The sequence below is a fragment of the Nicotiana tabacum genome, chromosome 5, assembly GCF_000715075.1.
Source record: "Nicotiana tabacum cultivar K326 chromosome 5, ASM71507v2, whole genome shotgun sequence".
In the NCBI taxonomy this organism is placed as follows: Eukaryota; Viridiplantae; Streptophyta; class Magnoliopsida; order Solanales; family Solanaceae; genus Nicotiana; species Nicotiana tabacum.
In genome coordinates this window covers 141,851,309-141,872,113 of record NC_134084.1, presented here as the reverse complement: position 1 = coordinate 141,872,113, position 20,805 = coordinate 141,851,309, and the positions used below count along the sequence as shown (strand labels likewise).

At 38.5% G+C, this 20,805-nt stretch overlaps 1 protein-coding gene across 1 annotated transcript; it reads right to left on the bottom strand.

Moving 5' to 3' along the window:
- Positions 1-2,183: 2,183 nt before the first annotated feature.
- On the bottom strand, positions 2,184-5,355 carry LOC107812501 (large ribosomal subunit protein uL4-like). The gene is made up of 2 exons (XM_016637627.2): positions 4,157-5,355; positions 2,184-2,604 (listed from the first exon to the last, which is right to left on the bottom strand). Exons 1-2 carry the CDS (start codon positions 5,258-5,260, stop codon positions 2,491-2,493), a joined length of 1,218 nt encoding a protein of 405 aa, XP_016493113.1. The 5' UTR covers positions 5,261-5,355; the 3' UTR covers positions 2,184-2,490.
- Between the last annotated feature and the right edge of the window lie 15,450 nt (positions 5,356-20,805).

Sequence of the window (20,805 nt, the reverse complement as noted above, 5' to 3'; positions counted from 1 at the left end):
AACTTTATTCACTAGTTCATGTCTAGCTCATCCATTTAACTTAATAAACATCAAGATAACCTTAGGCACAAGCAAGATAACAATATACATACCTTATACAGTAACTTCAAGTCAAAATCCAAGTTATATTCAGTTTACAACAACCCTCAATAGCAATACAACACCATAGAAGTGACTTAAGCTAATCCAAGTATTATATTGTAGTTTATCATCCTAACAACTTAACCAACATACAAGCAAGCTTAAGCACAATTAGTAGGCTGTTATACTCACCTTAGACAGCAGCAACAACTTGGAATTTCATCCAAATACAGCCCACAACAATCCTCAATGACAACACAACCTCAAAGAGGTGTTGTTCTTCACTAGAACTAAGTTTTGATGTTGAAATATGGTGTAATCACTTTGGAATCACTTCAAATCGTTGTGGTATATGTTTAGGAGGGTTAGGAGAAGTTTGGAGACGAATTTTAGTTGAAAAATGAGCAAAAATAGGCGTCCAAATCGTTTATAAATTGAAGTAGGTCAACCACCACCTAAGTGGGTCCCCTTGGGAGCTGCTTGCGTGGTCTCACAAAAATACGAATATCTCTCTACTCCAATGTCGTATTGACGAACGGTTTAATGAGTTAGAAACTAGACTCGTAGACCTTCAATTTGGTAGGTAGAACACCCCATGATTCCAAGTATATTTGGAGAAATTCTCAGATACATTTGACCTAAATTTCAGCAAATTTATGAATGTAACTTGTGATTACCTTTGCCAACTCTTGTTCCACAACTTGCTTGCCTTCAAAATGTAGAAAATAAATATCATACGACTAATATAACTCATAGAATAACCTCCTTATCATGTTAATAACCCAAAGTACATGTTATAACATTCGAAGCTTGTCGACTTTCGATGAAACTTATTTTCTTCAATTGGTTTAGCTTCTAAGATTTCCAACCCTCTTGATACTCGTTAATCATGATCTTAAATATTTGTAACCTCCAAGGTAACATGATTAACTTACTTTATTTTCTTCCAAATATAATCTCATTTCCGAGCTTACATCAATAACTTACGACGTACTCTCACGTATGAAAACTTGGGGTGTAACAAAATACCTATGGTCCGAACACTTCATCATTCTTCATTGATTTTGTGGATACACTTAAGGCTGAAAAAGAAACAATAGTATTACCTACCCTCTTGTCATATTACCATAGTTTTCTTTCCTATAAGCATCTCTAACCATAGGAGCCAACCTTGATTCCAACTAAAAAAAAAGGTAAAATACCTTAAAACCCCCTAAACTTGACACAGATTATTAATTATATTCTTAAATTATTTATGGTTTTAATTACCCCTCAATTTGGCCTTTTGAGAGCCATTACCCCCTGGACGCTGATGTACCAAAGAGTGTGGGTGCACTCGCCTGCCACGTGAATTTTTCCTATATATGTGGCATTTTTTTGAAAAATAAAATATATTTTTACCTTTTTAAGTATGTTACTTCTTTAAAGAACTTTTTTTGGAATATAATTTATGATAAAACGTGAATAGAACTACATTATTTAGGTAAAAAAAAAAATTTGGCTAAAAATAATAAAGTTTTAGTTAATCTTTTTTTGAATTTGACCTGAAAATAAAGATTTATACAATTAAAATAAATAGTCAAGGCATCTAAAAAGTTATAAAAAATACATAGTTTGAAATTAATTATTTTTGGCAATAATTTTTTATATAGCTCTAAATTATGGTGCTCTAAAAATATATTTTTTTTACAGTTTTTACTTGAAAAATTGAAAATACACAGTTGAAATAAATAGTCATTGCATCAAAAGAAGAAATAAATAGTGTACAATTTCGTGTACACCCATACTCTTTGTCACATTAGAGTCCAGGAGTAATGGCAATAATCCGTGTTAAGTTTAATGGGGTTTTAAAGTATTTTGCCTTTTTTCTACAACAACCGAGAACCTAGGTGAACACTAGAAAAATCAGCTAATCCTTGTGCAGCCATACGTGAGTATACCAGGAAGAATAGATGGAACTACAGCTAAGCTCTATAAACATAAGCACCCCAGGTACCACACTAATAATTGTCATGTTACTGTTGGTCCTTAAACAGCACAAAAGCAACAGACACCAGATACGTTTTGTGTCCAATCACCACTTTAAACGAACACAAGTATGAGAGGCTGAACATATCAAAGTGATAAATCAGACATGCGATGTCGAAGAGCAATTCATTACAAAGGCTATTCCATAAAATACTTAATACCATATCTGACAAAAATAACACTCCAACTAAAACAAAACTTGACAACAAAATGTGGTCAGGAAATATATGTGCAAGTAACAACTTAGGTGACTTGAGCATGTAATTTCCCTCCCACTTAATCTCTTTCATAGTTTGGACCATCAAAGCTGAGTAGAAGATCAGACTGAACCAACAAATAAACAAAATAGTTTCTAACATGATTTCAAAACAAAAAAGCCCTTCACTGTGTAACACCAAGCCACTTTGTGAAGTTCTCGAACTCTGTGTAGTCAGAATCTGAAATCATTGTCTTGAACCAAGATGTGCCTGCTGCCCTGATAGCTGATGCCTCCTCCTGTGGAACAAGAAAAGAAGAAAAATTGAGTAACATAATGCATAACCAAACTCAGGTTTCACAGCCAAATACAGCGTTATTAAAGTGCTATTAAACCAAGGGGGACACCTAGGCTGAGATTGGATTAGAAAATGGTTTGCTTTAGGGATTTAGTTGTGGGTTTTGGTGAAATTAATATTAAAACAACTAAACATTTTGAATGCTACAAACTATATTCATATTAATTTGATTGTGGAGAAACAAATTCGGCAGTGATAAGAAAAACTGAAGAGTGCAATCTTTAGCTCTATTGGATCACAGTTTGGCAGAGTATTTTTTAATATCAACAGAGCTCTGGTTTTTCTTTAACAAAAGCAATATTAATTCAAAATTATGTGCAGTATGTCTAGTCAGTATTAGTATTACAATTTTCACCCACATTTTGTCTTTGAGAAAAGGGCAAGTATAGGATTTTCACCCGCATAAAAGCCTCAAAGAATGTCCTACGTAAGTGATACTTTCAACAATCTCAAAATAATTCCAGATATTCAAAGTTGTTTACCAAAAACAAAACCAAGAAAATATAAAGCAAAAAAGAACAGTTGTCTAATACATAAACAAACTAAATACAAATGGCAAAATAGATGTGTCCATTTGACATTTTATATTCTGCCTCCACTAACATAATACTGAAGATGATAGGTATTCTCACTAGATCCCTAGAAGTAGAAGAAGATGCTAAAATTTTTAGAACATAAAAATAACACGCCACAATCTACATGTCAGGTGTTAAATTAAATTTGGGAGCTAACATAATATCACAACAACCCATCTCTACACATCCCAGTTCCTTACCAAAACTTATTAGCTTCCTCTTATCAGGGGTAAACATACATTTAGTTATTCAAGAGGGAATCACAGAACAATCAATGAAAGCAATCAGAATGTCATTAAAGAACTGATAATAAATTAGAGCAACTGCAAGAACAAACCACAAAAGTTTCTATAAATGAGTACTAATAGCAACGCAAAGTGCACAAAAGACAAACTGAATGTCCTCTGTAAAGCAGAATCAACAAATTATACTGACAAACAGAAAACAAACAACAGAATCATCTCTGAGCAAACAATCTAAACAAACTAGGACACCAGATCATCGAAGAAAACTGTGCATGCATAAGTACATTCTATTCAACGAGATCTGCTAAAATTAAATCAACTTTTAGCTTAAAGACAATCATTAACATGTTTATGTAAATAAAATAGCAACTTCTTTCTTATACCATCACTAAAGAGATTTAACTAGTGAACTAAAACATGAAGTTAAACTAACAACCAGAGCTAATCCTCAGTCTCAAACAAATTGGGGATGGTGATTTAACTAGTGACTAAAACATGAAGTTAAACTAACAACAAGAGCTAATCCTCAGTCTCAAACAAATTGGGGATGGTTATATGAATCATCATTGATAATGTTATCTAATATAAGCTTATTTCAGGCCAATGTTATAAAACTACACAAAATCTCAGGATATGTGTCTACTGCTATAAACAAAATTTTAGAAGAATATACCTTAGTGACTTGATGCCTCTTCTTGTCAAGCTTCTCTTTCTTAGCCTTAACACGTTGAGCCTCAGCCAAAAGAGACATTCTCCTTGCAGTCTTTGCATACGGGTTAAGCTTCAGCAGCACATTCAGGTTCTTAAGTGGGTTCTTCTTCAATGTCGCCCTCTTGTTAACATCCTTCTTGATTGGCCTCACAACGGACTGCACCTCATCAGAATTAATAATCCTAGCCAGATCAGCATTCACCATTTTAGGCCTGGGCAACACGTATCCCTTCTTCTTCTCAGACGCCTTATCAAAGGAACCATAAATCTCATCCAATTTCTCATAAGCTGATTTAGTCCACACAATAAACCTTCCCAAATGACCTCCAGGAGCAAGCTTCAGTAAATTCAGTCGATCGACATGGCAAATTTCGACTCCAGGGATATTACGGAAGGCTTTCACTAGCTTAGCACCTTCGGTTCCGTACACAATCAGTGGACCTTTACGGGAAATGTACCTACGGTTACGCATTTTACCTTTACCTGGACGAATCGCGTGACTGTCCTTAGCTTTCTCAGCATCAGGATAAGCACCAATTTGTTTTAAAGCTTTGACAGCATTAGAAGTCTTTTCAATGCTCTCAACTGAATCCGAAACAACAAGAGGGAGCTCAGGAACTGATTCAATACGATGACCACGCGCAAGGACAAGCGAAGGAACAGCAGACGCAGCAATAGCTGAAGCAACAGCGTAACGCTTTTGGTTAACGGGGATCTTACGGTGCCAACGGCGCCAGATTTTGGTCGGAGCGAACATGCGACCACCACGACACATGTTACCAAAAGCAGCTTGCCCAGCACGGTGGGTTCCGCCACCGGCGACACGAGGGATACGTGAAACAGCACGTCCAGTACCCCATGACTCAGCGGAGGTTTGATGACCAGCTTTTTTGGAAACGGCGTAAGGTTGACGGGCATTTTTGGAAATGTTCGAGTGGACGTAGGTTACGACGTCGGGTCGGATCGGAGCTTTCATGACGGCGGGTAGAGGAACGGCGCCGTCAGTGGCCATGTCATTTTCGAAGGATTGAACGGTGGTGGTGGGAATGGCGGCAGCTGTTGCCATTGGTAATGGCGGGGGTTAAGGGGAAGGGGAATGGCTGCTAGGGTTTTTTAAGAGTAGATGAACAGAGTGACGCCTTTGCAGGGAGCTAGGTTTTCGTCCGTGTATGAATATAAGTAGCACAGAGGAGCAGAAGGGTTAAAATATGGGCCGGACTTTGATCCATTTTTGGGGCTTAAACCCATTGGATCTATTTTTTTGCAAAATTTCCTTTTAAGAATTGACCAAATAGCAGTTCATCCAATCACTTAAATTAAAATCGTCAATAAATATATAATATATGAAAATAATACATAATTAATATATATATATATATAATCAATTTATAATTTATGTATATCGATTAGAAAAAACAAACAATGAATTTGGCTGGTTATTTCTGTAAAAATTCCTTGTTATTAACATCATTCCATTGTAGTGTATATATCATTAATCACTTAGACTTTGTTTCGGATTGGTGTTTCTAGAGTCTAATTGCATATCATTTTATATGTATTCTATTGAACTATAATATTCTATGAATACAATAATTAGATAGATTGTATTGTTTGTTGTGATTTAATAGTACTTTTATTGTTTGGTTTGACCATATAATCGTATTGTATGATAACTGATAAGCTCATTAAAATATCTTTAATTGTTGTAAATATTGATTTTGTCAAAAATTACTCATAAAATAATTTTAAAACATCTTATTTTTCCTAATTTATCACCAATATGCGTTGTTAATATATTATGCTATACTAAAATCATGCAACTTATATAACGAAATTATTAAAAACAAGTTAATAATATTAACAACAATAATAAGTAGTTAAGTACACGCGTCTCACGATTTATAACATAAATAATGTTTCTTAACAATAATATTGATTGTGTCTATAAGATCCATACACATAATACTTATATTCTAGACTTCTAGGGGTCATGTGGTCATTTAAGTGTTAACCTGTTAAGTTGCCTCTGCTTCCGATAATCTTTTATTTTTGCTAAATAAATGGTAGAATTTGTGCACTCCACTATGATATGTTGGAGACATTTTGTGTTCATTTGGCTGCAACTTATATGGTGTTGGCTGCCACTTATATGGTGTTCTTCGAATATTCATTTAGCTAATTAATTGCACTTCAATCCAAAACTAATTAGGATAACTATATGAATTCCAAATTAAAAGTTCTGCAAAAAGCAAGTCTTTTAAATTTCACACTTTTGCTTACATATAGGTCTCTAACTAATAAAATTAAAGGAATTCTTGACAAATCTCAAAACAACAATAGCTACACTTTAATTTCAATAAGTTTATATGGATCTTTTGTCCCTATAGATTTCTATCCTTAGTTAAATTGATTCATACGTATTGTTGGTCTTTTGAGATAATTTTTCTATGTTGTTTACGTCTCTCGTCCCTATTTAGCACATTTAATCAGAATGGCATACTTATTAAATCATTTCAAGCTACTTTCTCTTATTTTAGATGCGTGTCTTCGAAAGTACATGCTTTTTTACCCATGAAACAACAGAAAATACAAATAAAGAAAATGAATAGGATCCAGAAGTGGAAGAACATCTTTAAAGATTCACTTACTCACTTGCAAATAATTAAAATGCTCCTTAAATAAGGCTTCTATAGGGCGGTCAAATTTGGCCCAAGTCCAAATGATTCGCACAACTCGTTTAAAGTTGGATTGGTTATTGACCCACTTATTTATTAAATTCAGTCCATCTTGACCAATTCATCTCAACTCATTTAAAGTTGGGTTGATTTTTTGTCCAAATTGACGCATGAGTAACTTTGCCAAAATATCTTACATTTTTTTTGGTTTGATTATATATGACCATAACAAAAGGAAAAAAGTCTTATTTAGTAATTATACAATTCATAAGAAAATAACACATATTAATTAAAGCTTGATAAGAGTTGGGCGGGTTGGACTATGACATAAATTTTAGCTCATATTGATCAAACACATCTCAACCCAAGTAATTTTTTGGTGGGTCATTTGACCCTGCCTATTTATTAACTCAATCTATTTTAACCCGCTTAAAATCGGTTTAACCCATGCATTTGACACCTCTAGCCTCTATCATTAGTCAATTTGGAAAATATTAGCTAAGCCACCAAAGTGCCATAAATGTCATCATTGGTTATTGTGAAGTAAAATTATAAGGTTGAAAATATAATCCCCTCGTGTTTTGTTGGGGTCTTCTTCATGGATATTAGACTTTGTTGTTTGCAAACCTTATCTTTTATCTAATATCTGTTATACTTGGACATCCTTTTTATAAGTAGGAGAAATTCGTGACTTAAAATGTTCGCTAATTTTAGGTGACAAACTCAGTAAAAACCTTATGCTGTGGACAAGTCCACAATTTACTCTGTTGGGAGAATCCTTATGGGGTGTATTTGGTAGGGAGAAAAAATATTTTTCATTAAAAGGGAAAAAGCAAATTTCTGGGCTTATTTTTTTAATTTTTTTGTCTGTTGGCATTTTGAAATAGTTTCTAAGTTTTAGAGGGTGTTGGGTGATAAGACAGTTTCTTCCAGAAAATGTTTTTTACCAACACACTGCATACTCGTAGAGTCACAGTTACATTTCTTTTTGTCTACTTACTTCTCAGTCCAATCGATTGAGCTTTCGGGAAATGTCTCCACATGCCTAAATACCACCTTATTATTTGATTGGCAAGCGCGCAGAACTAGAGTATTAGGTATGAGTTTAAATTAATTCACTACTAGTATTTGTCACGATCCATTTTTATAATAAATCGTGATGGTGCCCAACATCGTTGTCAGACAAGCCAGCGCGAAAGTATTAGTAAATTCTTATTTTACTTACCCAAAACAGTTACAAAATTTTTTAATTTGCAATTAAAAACATATGATAATATGCAACATTCGATAATAATTATACAACCCAAAAGAAACGTCTATTAATGTGAGTGCCAAGACCTGGTGTCACAAGTTGTGGGCAACTAGTAGAATATACAAAAGAATAAATCCATCTTACTGTCCGAAATAGAGTAGACAACAAAAATAAATAAAGAGAGACCCCATCAAGCTGCTGAACGGCACAGGAAGGGGCAGCTCACCGTGGAAGTTTCGGACTATGAATCAGGGGCGCGCACCAGACTGATAACCAAATGTACCTGCCTCAGATCCTGTACAATTAAGTACAGAAGTGTAGTATGAGTACATAAATAATATGTACCCCGTAAGTGTCTCGGCTAATCTCGAAGAAGTAGAGACGAGAGGTCGACTTGATACTTACTAAGGACAAATAATATAATGAAGTGTTAAGCTAAACAAGGGAGTCGCAAATAATCAACAGTTTGCAGCAAGAGGTAATAAGTCACGTTCTTAACAATTTTACAATTAGTCATTTACATTTCAAATATTTAGTCGGTCAAGCACATTATGCCGGAGTCGACGGCCCGATTCAACAGAAAATAAATTGTACACTGCCAGAGGGTCGAATGGCGCGAACCATAGATGCATCTATTTCTACTAAGGCGATCGGCCCGATCCACAATTTATATCAAGAAATACATGAATGCGCATTTATTTCCAAGTAAAATTAATACAAGTGTCCAACAAGTGTATACATTCACTTGTATTCCTTTCCAAATCTCTAGCATGTCCTAAGTGATCACATTAGCAAGAAAATATAGAGACATTCACAAACATAGCATGATACGGGTCCTAGACTACCCGGACAATTAACATGATAGTAGCTACGTCCGGACTCTCTTCACCTAGTGTGTACGTAGCCCCCGCATTTAGGAGCAAATTACTCAATTATTACACCTATGAGGACAATTCTCTCTTACAAGGTTAGAAAGGAGACTCACCTCGCTCCAAAACGCACTTCCAATACCAAGAACGAGTTCAACCCTCAATTCGGAGCCAAATGATCCAAAACTAGTTAAATGAGGTAGGAACTAATCAATATAAGATCGCAAAATTGTATTCCAACTATTTAAGCAATTTCCCTATCCCTTACCACAAGTTTCCTAAAACCCGACCCCGGGCTCACGTGCCCGAATTCCAAAATTTTTCGAAGGAAGTTGTTCTCTATAACCTAAGGATCAATAATATATGATTTCTAATTCATTTCATAACCAATTTTGTGGTAAAATCTAAGTTTTATTAAAACCCTAGGTCTAGCCCTAACCTCTTGATTTCTCCAAATCTTTACGAGTTAATCTACCCAAAACTCGAGTGTTAAACTTAGAAATAAGGGGGATGAACTTACGTCACGATGCTCTGTGGAAATTCCCTCTCAATAGCTCCAAAATCACTCAATACCCGTGTGCCAAATGGTAAAAAATGGCTGGAGGTCGACTTAAATGAAGTTCACTACTTCAGCAGTTTCCGCATCTGCGGTCAGGGGACAACATCTACGGTCCCGCATTTGCGAGAGGAGACCGCATGTGCGTAATTGGCTAAAAGGGCTAGGACCGCTTCTGCAGTCTTGAAGCCGCATCTGCGTAGCCGCTTCTGTGGTTTGGCCTGGCCAGCTCTGGTCTGCATCTGCGAGGCTACGGCCGGTTCTGCGGTCTCGCACCTACGGTCGACCAACCGCAGGTGCTGTTATGACAAAAGCAAATGCTTCAGCACTTCTCCAAATTCCCAACTTCACTCGAGCCTCGTTTGTTTGACGTTCGGGGCTCTCGGGCCCCCCGAACATACCGACAAGTCTGAAATCACGAGACGGACCTCCTCGAACCTTCGGAATGCCCGAAACAACGCTAAATCTAAGAGTCACTCCTAAAACCAAATGAATCAAACTTATGAACTTCAAGTTCTTAATTTTCCTCTAACGAGCCGAAACGCCCTAAAACTACTCGGATTGATACCAAATTTTGCTGGCAGGTCTTAAATGATATATCAGACCCATACCGGGCTCCGGAACCAACATACGAGCCTGATACCCTTAGAATTAATCATTAATTAGTTTCTTTAAATCCTTAGAATTTCAGTTCAATAATTTCTAACAAAAATTCATTACTCGGGCCAGGGACCTCAGAATTTAATTCCGGGTATACGCCCAGGTCCTATATTTTTCTACGGACCATCCGGGACCTTCAAATCACAAATCCGGGTCCGTTTGCTCAAAATTTTGACCAAAGTCAAATTTAGCCTTTTAAGAAAATCCTTAGGAATCAAATGAGCATATTTCACTCAAAATGCTTTCAAATCCCAAACCAACCATCCCCGCAAGTCGTAACTTAATTAAAGCAGGCACGGGAAATTTTATTTAGGGGAACAAAGTTCTAAAATGCAAAACAACCGGTCGGGTCGTTACATTCTCCACCTCTTAAACAAACGTTCGAACGGACATAGAAAAGTACTTGAGCTGTTGAATATATGTGGATATCTGCTCATCATGTCCTCCTCGGACTCCAGGTCGCCTCCTCGACTGGCTGGCCCCTCCACTGGACCCTCACCGCAGAAATCCTCTTGGACCTCAATCGGCGATCCTGCCTATCAATAATGGCAACTGGCTCCTCCCCATAACCCAAACTCTCATCCAACTGAATAGTACTGAAGTCCAACACATGGGACAAGTTGGCATGATACTTCTGAAGCATCGATACATGAAAAAATGGATGAACTCCCGATAAGTTAGGGGGCAAAGCAAGCTCGTAAGCGACCTCCCCAACTCGTCTCAATACCTCAAAGGGGCCAATAAGTCTAGGGCTCAGCTTGCCCTTCTTCCTGAACCTCATAACGCCTTTCATTGGCGAGACTTTCAAGAGAACCTTCTCGCCAACCATGAATGATACATCACGCGCCTTCTGATCCGCGTAGCTCTTCTGTCTGGATTGAGCTGTGTGAAGCCTTTCCTGAATCAACTTTACCTTGTCCAAGACATCCTGTACCAAATCTGTACCGTATAACGTAGCCTCACCAGGCTCAAACCACCCGATAGGAGAACAACAACGTCGACTATATAAGGCCTCGTGTGGAGCCATCTCTATGCTGAACTGATAGCTGTTGTTGTACGCAAACTCCGCCAAGGGCAAGAACTGATCCCCTGCCCTCCAAAGTCAATCACACATACTCTGAGCATGTCCTCCAAAATCTGAATTGTCCGCTCCGATTGCCCGTCAGTCTGTGGATGAAATGTTGTGCTAAGCTCCATGCGGGTCCCCAACTCACCCTGAATAGCTCTCCAGAAATGCGAAGTGAACTGAGGACCTCTATCTGATATGATAGAAACAGGCACACTGTGCAACCGAATTATCTCCCGAATGTAAATCTGAGCCAGTCTCTCCGAAGTATAAGTAGTCACCACTGGTATAAAGTGTGCCGACTTGGTCAATCTGTCAACAATGACCCACAATGAATCAAACTTCCGTAAAGTCCACGGCAACCCAACTACGAAATCCATGGTAATGCGCTCCCACTTCCACTCTGGTATAGGCATCTGCTGAAGTAGGCCACCCGGCCTCTGGTGTTCACACTTGACCTGCTGGCAATTCAAACACCTAGCCACATACTCCACTATGTCCTTCTTCATCCTCCGCCACCAATAATGTTGTCTCAAGTCACGATACATCTTCGTAGCTCCCGGATGAATGGAATACCGTGAACTGTGTGCCTCCTCTAGAATCCTCTCATTCAGACTATCAACATTAGGAACACATAGACGAACCTGGAGTCGCAAAATACCATCCTCGCCAATAGAAACCTCCTTGCACCTCCCTGAATCACCGTCTCTCTGAGAACCGCCAAATGTGGATCATCGAACTGTCGGGCCTTGATCTGCCCTAATAATGAAAATTGAGAAACAACATACGCAAGAACTTAGTTAGGCTCCGAAATATCCAATCTCACAAGTCTGTTAGCCAAGGACTGAATGTCCAAAGTTAGGGGTCTCTCCTCTGTTGGAATGAATGCCAAGCTACCAATACTCTCTGTCTTTTTGCTTAAGGCATCAACGACCACATTTGCCTTACCCAGATGATAAAGAATGGTGATGTCATAATCCTTCAGTAACTCAAGTCACCTATGATGCCTCAAATTAAGATCCCTCTATTTGAACAAATGTTGTAAGCTGTGATGATCCGTATAAACCTCACATGGCACCCCATACAGATAATGCCTCCATATCTTAATAGCATGAACGATCGCGTCTAACTCTAGATCGTGCACAGGATAATTCTTCTCATGAACCTTCACCTGGCGTAAAGCATAGGCAATAACTCGCCCCTCCTACATCAATACACATCTCAATCTAATGCGCGAAGCGTCGCAATACTCCGTATACATCCCTGAACTGGAAGGTAACACAAGAACTGGTACTGTAGTTAAGTCTGTCTTAAGCTTCTAAAAGCTCACCTCACAATCATCGGACCAATGGAAAGGAGCACCCTTCTGGGTCAATCTAGTCAGAGGTTATGCAATAGATGAAAAGCCCTGCACGAATCGTCTGTAGTAACCTGCTAACCCCAGGAAACTCCTAATCTCGGTCACCGAAGTAGTACGTGGCCAACTCTGAACTGCCTCAATCTTCTTGGGTTCCACCTTAATACCCTCTCCTGACACAACATGCCCCAAGAATGCCGCTGACTCCAGCCAAAACTTACACTTAGAGAACTTAGCATATAGTTTCTACTCTCGCAAGGTCTAAAGCACTACCCTCAAATGCTGCTAGTGCTCCCCCAGGCTACGGGAGTATATCAAGATGTCGTCAATGAAAACGACGACAAATGAATCAATGTAAGGCCTGAATACCTTATTCATCAAGTCCATGAATGTTGTTAGGGCATTAGTCAAGCCAAAGGACATCACTAGAACTCATAATGGCCATATCTAGTCCGGAATGAAGTCTTCGGAGCATTCTAGTCCCGAATCTTTAGCTGATGATACCCTGACCTCAAGTCAATCTTGGAGAACACCCTAGCACCCTGCAACTGGTCAAACAAGTCATCGATACGAGGCAATAGATACTTGTTCTTGATGGCGACTTTGTTCAACTGGCGGTAATCAATGCACATCCGCATAGTCCCATCCTTCTTCTTCACAAATAACACTGGTGCACCCCAAGGCGATACATTGGGTCTAATAAACCCCTTTGCTAACAACTCCTCAAGCTGCTCCTTTAACCTCTTCAACTCCTTCGGAGCCATACGGTACAGTGGGGTTGATACAGGCTGGGTGCCTGGAGCAAAATCAATACAGAAATTAATATCACGATCCGGTGGCATGCCAGGAAGAACAGAAGGAAACACATCAGCGAACTCTCAAACTACTGGAACTGAATCAATCATCGGAGACTCTGCGGTGGTGTCCCGAACATAAGCTAGACACCCCTTCTCGACCATATACCGAGCCTTTAAGAAAGAAATAACCCGGCTAGACGTATGAACTGTGAAACCCTTCCACTCCAACCCTGGCAACCCTGGTATCGCTAAAGTAACAGTCTTGGCATGGCAATCTAGGACGGTGTGATATGGAGATAACCAATCTATGCACAGGATGGTCTCAAAATCGATCATATCGAGCAATAGGAGATCTGCTCTAGTTTTGAAACCACAAAGTATGATCACAGGATCGGTAGATCCGATCCACAACCACAGAATCACCCACAGGAGTAGACACATGAACAAGAGTACCCAAAGGCTTAGGAGAAATAACCAGGCAACGAGCAAACAGAGATAATACATATGAATAAGTAGACCTTGGATCAAATAATACCGAAGCATCTCTACCGCCGACGGAAATAATACCTGTGATGACGGCATCTGAGGCCAATGCATCTGGCCTGGCTGGAAGGGCATAAAATCTGGCCGGAGTGCTAGCTGGCTGGCCTCTACCTGACTGAGCAGTAGTTGGCTGACCTCTCCCTACCTGACCTCCACCTCTAGGACGGACCCTACCAGTTTGCCCTCTACCTCTACGTGGCGGGGCAGCCAGTGCTGAAATCATAGGCTGCTGACACTATTGTACTGCCTTGACCTTAAGTCTGGGGTAGTATCTCCTCATATGACCAAGATCTCTGCACTCGAAACAACCCCATGGTGCGGTGACCTGCTGCCCTGATAGCTGACCCTGATGGCCTGTAGACCCATTGGAAGAAGCCTGAATAGCCGGTGGACGGTATAAACTCTCCGGCATAGTATTGAAATAAAAATCAGAAGAACCCTGTGGACTTGAATAACCGCCGGAGGAACCCTAAATAGATGGTGGGCGGTAAGAACTCTCCGATATCGCACTGAAATATGATCTCACCGAAGCACCTCGGGGAGGCGGTGGTTGTGCTGAATATGGGGGTCTGCTGGGCTGACCCCTCTCGAAGTGACCTCTACCCCTAGCTGGGTCACCTCTGAACTCTCTCGAGAACCGGGCCCTCTTGTCCTGCTGAATCTGCTCCCTACCCCTCTGGCGATATCCCTCAATCCTGCGAGCAATATCTACCACTAGCTGATACTCAATACCCATCTCCACCTCTTGGGCCATGCTAGCTCGAATACCAGGGTGCAACCCCGCAACAAATCTCTGCACTCTCTCTGCGTCAGTGGGAAGTATCATGAGTGCATGATGAGACAACTCAAAAAACCTCGCCTCATAATCGGTCACGGACATCTGACCCTACTCCAGATGCTCAAACTGATACCGCAGATCTTCCCTCTCAGATTGTGGAATGTACCTATCCAAGAATAACTATGCAAACTGACCCCAAGTGAGGGGAGGGGAACCTGCCGGCCTGCCAAGAACATAAGACTGCCACCATCTACGGGCCCTGCGCTCTAGCTGAAAAGTAGTGAAGTCAACCCCATGCGACTCCAATATCCTCATATTGTGTAGTCTGTCCTTGCACCAGTCTATGAAGTCCTGGGCATCCTCATGATGCTCACCCTCGAAGACAGGAGGGTGAAGTCTAGTCCATCTATCCAACAACTTCTGCGGGTCACTATCCGGAGCTGGTCTAGGCTGGGGCGCCGCTAAAGCCTCTAGCTGGGCCCCATTTGACGGTAGTGCACCCAAAGTCTGATACACTACAACTGCATGTCTAGGAGCCTGAGCAGTAGGGGTTTGTGCTCCCCCTCCTGCCTGTGATATAGCTGGATCTGCTATAAATAAACCAACCTGAGTCATAGAATCCATGAACCGCAGTATACGACCCATGACCTCCTGGAATCCCGGTGCTATTATAAAGTCTATCGGGGTAGGCTCAGTCGCGGGCACCTCACCCTGCTCCTCGATGATAGGATCTCCCGCGGGATCTACTGGTGGTACTACTAGGATAACTCTGGGACGCCCTCGTCCTCTACCTAGGGCTGGTGCCCTCCCCCGGCCTCTGTCTCGGCCTCTAGCAACAGAGGGAGTAGCTCCGCCCGGGTCTGGAACATCAGCCGAGCGTGTCCTCACCATCTGTGAGAAAATAAAAGAGGAAAATTTAACATAACAACCACTGCACGATAGGAAATGAATAAAGAGTAGTTTTTCCTAACACTCTATAGCCTCTCAAAGATAAATACAGACGTCTCCGTACCGATCCGCAGACTCGATTAGGTTTGCCCATGACTTGTGAGACCTGTATGAACCTAGTGCTCTAAAACCATGTTGTCACGACCCATTTCCATAACAGATCGTGATGGCACCCAACACCGCTGTCAGGCAAGCTAACGCGAAAGTATTAGTAAATTCTTATTTTACTTACCCAAAACAGTTTCAATATTTCTTAATTTGTAGTTAAAAAGATATGATAATATGCAACATTCGATAATAATTATACAACCCAAAAGAAACGTCTACTAATATGAGTGCCAAGACCTGGTGTCACACATTGTGGGCAACTAGTAGAATATACAAAAGAATAAATTCATCCTACTGTCCGAAATAGAATAGATAGCAAAAATAAATAAAGAGAGACTCCATCAAGATGCTGAACGGCACAGGAAGGGCAGTTCACCGTGGAAGTCTCGAACTATGAATCAGAGGCGCGCACCAGACTGATAGCCTGATATACCTGCCTCAGATCCTGTACAATTAAGTATAGAAGTGTAGTATGAGTTCATAAACAATATGTACTCCGTAAGTGTCCCGTCTAATCTCGAAAAAGTAGAGACGAGAGGTCGACTTGATACTTACTAAGGTCAAATAATATAATGAAGTGTTACGCTAAACAAGTGAGACACATATAATCAACAGTTTGTAAAGAGGTAATAAGTCACGTTCTTAACAATTTTACAATTAGCCATTCATTTCAAATATTTAGCCGGTCAAGTCATGGATAAGATTTCACATAGATATCATGCGCACATTATGCCGAGGTCGACGGTTTGGCCTGGCCAGCTCTGGGCCGCATTTGCAAGGCTACGACCGCTTCTGCGGTCTCACACCTGTGGTCGACCAATCGCAGGTGCGGTTATGATAGAAGCAGATGCTTCAACACTTCTCCAAATTCCCAACTTCACTCGAACCTCGTCCGTTTGACGCTCGGGGCTCCCCACCTCCTCCCCCCCGAACATACCAACAAGTCTGAAATCACGAGACGGACCTCATCGAACCTTCGGAATGCCCGGAACAATGCTAAATCTAAGAGTCACCCTCTAAAATCAAATGAATCAAACTTATGAACTCCAAGTTCTTAATTTTCCTCTAACGAGCCGAAACGCCCTAAAACTACTCGGATTGACACCAAATTTTGCAGGCAAGTCTTAAATGATATATCGGACCCGTACCGGGCTCCGGAACCAACGTACGAGCCCGATACCCATGGAATCAATCGTTAATTAGTTTCTTTAAATTCTTAGAATTTCAGTTCAACAATTTCTAATAAAAATTATTTACTCGATCCAAGGACCTCGGAATTCGATTCCAGGCATACGCCCAGGTCCCATATTTTCCTACGGACCCTACGGGACCGTCAAATCATGAATCCGGATCCGTTTGCTCAAAATGTTGACCAAAGTCAAACTTAGCCTTTTAAGAAAATCCTTAGGAATAAAATGAGCATATTTCACTCCAAACTCTTCCAAATCCCGAACCAACCATCCCCTTAAGTCGTAAATTAGTTAAAGTAAGCGCGGGAAGTTTTATTTAGGGGAACGGGGTTCTAAAAGGCAAAACGACCGGTCGGATTGTTATAGTATTAGTACCCCCGCGCGGATGCGCGGACACTAATTGTGTCAAATATTTAAGTTATTTGGATTGTATGTAAATAATCTTAAAATTTACACTTTCTCATTAAATATAAATAATCATTGGATATTAACTACATGAAAAAAATTAACCCTCTCTTCTATTTTCTTTTTTGATACCATTCTTGCCGGTGTCATTGGATCCTAAAAATAGTCAGGAAGCAAAATAATAACTCATATTTATAGCAAAATAATCAAATGTTGAGACAATGAATGACTCTTTGGATAAGACTTAACTCTTTTACTACTACTTGAACTTTTATTTGGTGTGTTGATATCTCAAAAAAGATATTTTTTTCTTAAAATTTTAGTTTCTAAAATATTATTTTTCAATAATAATTATTTTTATAATAATGTAATTGAAAATATTATTCTTAATTCAAAACTCATTTTGATATTTGACATTAACCATGTTAAACATCTGAATTAGTTGAATTATATGTAAATAACCTTAACATTTAAACCTTCTAAATAATTATAGATAATCGTGAGATATTAATTAAGAAACACTACATGAAAAAAGACTAACATTTTCTCAATTCTCATAGTGATAATTTTATTTTTGTACTATTCTCATAGGTGTCATTGGAACCTAAAAATAACCACAAAGTAAAATAATAACTTATATTTATGGCAAAACACAAAGGTTGACACGATATAAACGATTCTTTGATTACGACGTGACTCTTATACTATAACTTGAACTCTTATTTGGTATGATTTTATCTTTCAAAAAATATTTCTATTTTGAAATTTCAGTTTCTAAAACTTTATATATATTATAATAATGATTATCTTTATAATGATGCAAGTGAAGATATTATCCTTAATTTAAAATTCACTTTAATAGGCTATCTAAAATTAAAATAATTCTTTGGCCGAATTTATTTCAGTATGACTCTACTTTAAGTTTATCGATATCTCTAGCCCCAGAATTTGAATTTTTAATACCCTATATATATATATATATAAAATTGTTCTTTGAATCATTAAATGTTAAATTAGTTGATTATTATTATAAAACATTGCATATATCGTCTTAAAATTGTCAAGTAGTTTATTTTTCGACACCATACTTGGCTTAACCTCAATGCTAATTACTCAAATTGCATTCCAATTCTAATTCGAATATCATATCAATTTGTTAGTAATAGTGATTTTTTAAAAACGATATATAATGTAAATTAGAAAAAATATTCGAAGATATCCTTATCTTATAATCTATGTATTTAAGTTGAAAAAAATATATTTGAAAACGATGAAATTAACTTTCAAATTTTTTATATTCAACAAAGATGAAACATAAGAAGATTTTTTTTGTCATCTTTTATTTCTCGTTTTTAGATCTTTCTAACATTTTTTTCAATATTTATTTTCTTTTATCTTTTTTTTTGTCATTATTTCTTTTGTTACAAAAAATTAATTTATTTCACTATAAAAGGATGAGTTTTAAGAAAAATTATCTACATATGAACTTTAATTATATTTTTAGTCTTTGGTTGAAATTATTTTATTTTCTTTTGGCTTTATCTAATGAGCCTAAATAGGTGCTCACCCGACCACTTAAATTAAAAAATTGAATGATGTGTAATTTATATATAATCCATATTGTCACGACCCAATTCCACTACAGGTCATGATGGCGCCTAACACCCTTGCCAGGCAAGCCAACGCAGAAGTATTAATAAGTTCTCATTTTCACTTTACTAAAACAAATACTGAAATTTCTAAATTTGAAGTTGAAAACATATAATAATTAGCAATGTACGAAAATACTTATACAATTCCCAAAAGAATAGTCTACTAATGTGTGTGTCAAGACCTGGTGTCACAAGTTTACGGGCAACTAGTAGAATATATAAAAGAATAAGTCTATCCTACTGTCTGAGATAGAATAGACAGCCAAAATAAAGAGAGACTCCATCATGTTGCTGAACGGCACAAGAAGGGAATAGCTCACCATGAAAGTCTCGGACACTGATCAAGAATGCGCACCAGTCTGGTAACCAGATATACTTGCCTTAAATCCTGTACAATTAAGTATAGAAGTGTAGTATAAGTACATAAACAATATGTACCCAGTAAGTATCCTGTCTAATCTCGAAGAAGTAGAGACGAGAGGTCGACTTGACACTTACTAGGGTCAAATAATATGAGAAATGAATTATACTGAGCATGGATAGAACAAATAATTAGCAGTTTATAGCAAGAATTAACAGGTCCTCTCCTGGATAATATCACAGTTGGCCACTTTCATTGCAGGGAAAATAATAAAGCTCAATTCATAGAAAAATACTGAGCAAAACATGCGCAAGTAGTGCCGAGGTCGTACAGCCCGATCCGACATAAAAGTAAATTGTGCATTACCGAGGGTCGAACGGTGCAAACCATAGATGCATCTATTACCCCGCTCGTGAATCGAACATGCGACGTGGTCAAATGTAATTAAACACAACAACAAGCAGACATGAATATATAACTGGGGAGCAATTACTCACAGAAATATCAACTTCTCTTTAAAAAGGCCAAGAAAGATAATGTTCCTCTTACTAGTCTTATTTAGCATAATCACCATGATTTAAACAATTCAAATTAAACATAAAGTTGCAAGAACATCATATAAAGCGTGCTTTTGGGTCCTAGACTACCCGGACTTAGCATAATAGTAGCCACGCACGGACTCTCGTCACCTAATGCGTACGTAGCCCCCCTATTTAATGGCAAATTATTTGATTACATCACCTATGAGGACAATTCCCTCTAACAAGGTAAGATAGGAGACTCACCTCGCTCCAAAGCGTATTTCCAATACCAAGAACGAGCTCAAACTCTCAATTTGGAGCCGAACGATCCAAAACTAGATAAACGAGGTAGGAACTAGTCAATACAAGCTCACAAGATCGCATTATAACTATCTAAGCAATGTCCCAACCTTAAACACAAGTTTCCTAAAATCTGACCCCGGGCCCATGTGCTGGGATTCGGAAATTTTTCGAAGAATTTTTTTTTATAACTTAAGGATCAATAATATATGATTTATAATGCATTTCATAACAAATTTCGTGGTTAAATCTAACTTTTATCAAAACACTAAGTTTTGCTCTAACCCCATGATTTTACCTAAATCTTTGTGTGTTAATCTACCCAAAACTCTAGTATTAAACTAGAAATAGATAGGGTAAACTTACCTCAAGATGCTATGTGACGACACAAAATGGTCATCACCTGTTTTTAATTGCATTCTGTGCTTTTGAGGCCTTGAAAATCTCATTTAGAGTTGCCTCGATTTGCGTGCGCAGTCCGGGCGCGTAGCCAGAAAGCTTAAATATAAAATTCTGTGAAAAATGATGAAATTTGAGTTTAAAATGAATAAATTTGACTTCGGTCAATATTTT

Coding starts and splice junctions, on each gene's coding strand:
- LOC107812501 (XM_016637627.2), bottom strand. CDS start 5,260: ATGGCAACAGCTGCCGCCATTCCCACCACCACCGTTCAATCCTTCGAA. Junction 2,605..4,156: donor AGAGGCATCAAGTCACTAAG/GTATATTCTTCT, acceptor CTTGTTCCACAG/GAGGAGGCATCAGCTATCAG.